Genomic DNA, 1,718 nt, shown 5'->3' on the forward strand with positions numbered 1-1,718 from the left:
CTGTATGTTACATAACCCAGATAAGTAAAGAAGAAATGAAGAAACAAGTGGAAATCCTAAGGCACCCCACCACCAAACAAACAGAAATCTAAACAAACCCTTTCATATTCTTCTGCATCGGCTGGGCACTGGTTATTGGAATGGTGGTCAGTAGGGTGCAGTAGCTTCCATGAATAAAGCTCTGTGACAACACTTGTCCATTCACTGAGAAGCTGGAGGCCACGGAGGGCAAGGTCTGCTATGTCTTTATTCTCTGCATCCGTACGTGCTGTTTCCTTATATGTTGTGATGACCTTTGTAGAGATGGAGAGTACAGTTTTAAAGTAATGAATCAAAAGAATTCTTCAAAGGATATATTTTACAAAGAGACAGAAGCATGTAAATTGAACATTCATTTTTTTTTTTATTATAACCATTGTTACTTTACTTTTGGTATTTGTTTAGCCTCTCTTATATTATCTTTTACTGGTTTACCTTTTCCCTCACTCAGTGCATACCTTTTTCCAGAATTTTGGAAATATTGAAATATATTTAATGTGTTTCTTCTTTTCTGAAAAACTCATCACTGTTATCAAAATCATACCTCACTGTTACATCTCACCAGCACAGGGATATTTTGTGTTTATGCTATAATTAATCACATTTACAATAATCTTTACAGTAATCTCCCTGCTAATTCTTTTCCCAACAAATACATACCTCATTGCTGTATCTTGCTAACTCTGAGATATACTTGATATGTTCATCCCTAATGCGTGGTAAATGACACATCAGGTCTGCCTGTGGGCTTGTGGTTGATGCACTACATAGAGGCCACATTTTGGCATCAAAGTTCTTGCTCCTCTTGATGTAATTGAAAGGTGCAATCTGCATGTCACCAAACAGTGGAACAACCTCTAGGTTCTGCAATGAAAATGTTGATCAGGCTATATGAAATTCTTGCTGATTATGAATTATTCTGACCGAGATTTATTTTAATGCCATCAAGTACACTTATGTCCTCATGGAAGACATCAGCAGTAATTGCAGCTGTTATAACATTTAATACGAAAGGACTTCCTGACAAAAGCTACAATAACAGATGATACCTATTTAAAATTACCTTAAAGATTTTATCAATCTTGTCCAATTTAATCTTCTTCTTCTGGTCAAGTTTATTGATGTTGCAAATGTCTGAGTCAATGAGGAAGAGACCGAATCCCATCACCTTGACCAGCATCTGCTTTTCTTTGGGCGTCAAGTACATGCGGTTTTCAAACATGTGCACCGAGATGTTGACAACGTCACCTGTAGGAAAATAAGAAAGAAATATTCAGAAAAAATAAGCATATTAAAAATTAGAAGTATATCCTAATATTCATCTTTCTTTATTCATCTATGATTTCTTCCTTGCTGTAATCCTGATGAACAAACTGATCACTGCCTTAGAAGAACAACTCATAAAAAATACTAATCAGAATGGCTGAATTTTTCAACCAGTGCAGATGATTAAATGACTGAATCCAAACCAACACTTACAAAGAAGATCCTCATATGAAGGAATTGCTGTTAGCTTCTCCTTGAGAGTATCCCTGATCTTGTTCTGAGTGGCCAGGAACATTGACAGATTCTGTGACTCCTGTAGAGACTGGGTGTCACTCATCACCTTGAGGAACTGCGCAGCTCTGTGTAAAAATAATTTTAACATTAAATATGATCTGTTTTAACCCGTTATTGAT

General features: G+C 36.2%; 1 protein-coding gene across 5 annotated transcripts in view; it reads right to left on the reverse strand.

Moving 5' to 3' along the window:
- LOC119591312 (cytoplasmic FMR1-interacting protein-like) overlaps positions 1–1,718 on the reverse strand; it is a 50,156-nt gene that overhangs the window by 29,696 nt on the left and 18,742 nt on the right. For all 5 annotated transcript variants that reach the window (XM_037940040.1, XM_037940039.1, XM_037940043.1 and 2 more), the window contains 4 exons: positions 1,519–1,664; positions 1,103–1,287; positions 700–903; positions 99–293 (listed from right to left, as the gene is read on the reverse strand). In XM_037940040.1, the coding sequence (XP_037795968.1) occupies positions 99–293; positions 700–903; positions 1,103–1,287; positions 1,519–1,664 (730 nt within the window). The remainder of the gene's footprint in view (positions 1–98; positions 294–699; positions 904–1,102; positions 1,288–1,518; positions 1,665–1,718) is intronic.

The sequence above is a fragment of the Penaeus monodon genome, chromosome 28, assembly GCF_015228065.2.
Source record: "Penaeus monodon isolate SGIC_2016 chromosome 28, NSTDA_Pmon_1, whole genome shotgun sequence".
Lineage (NCBI taxonomy): Eukaryota > Metazoa > Arthropoda > Malacostraca > Decapoda > Penaeidae > Penaeus > Penaeus monodon.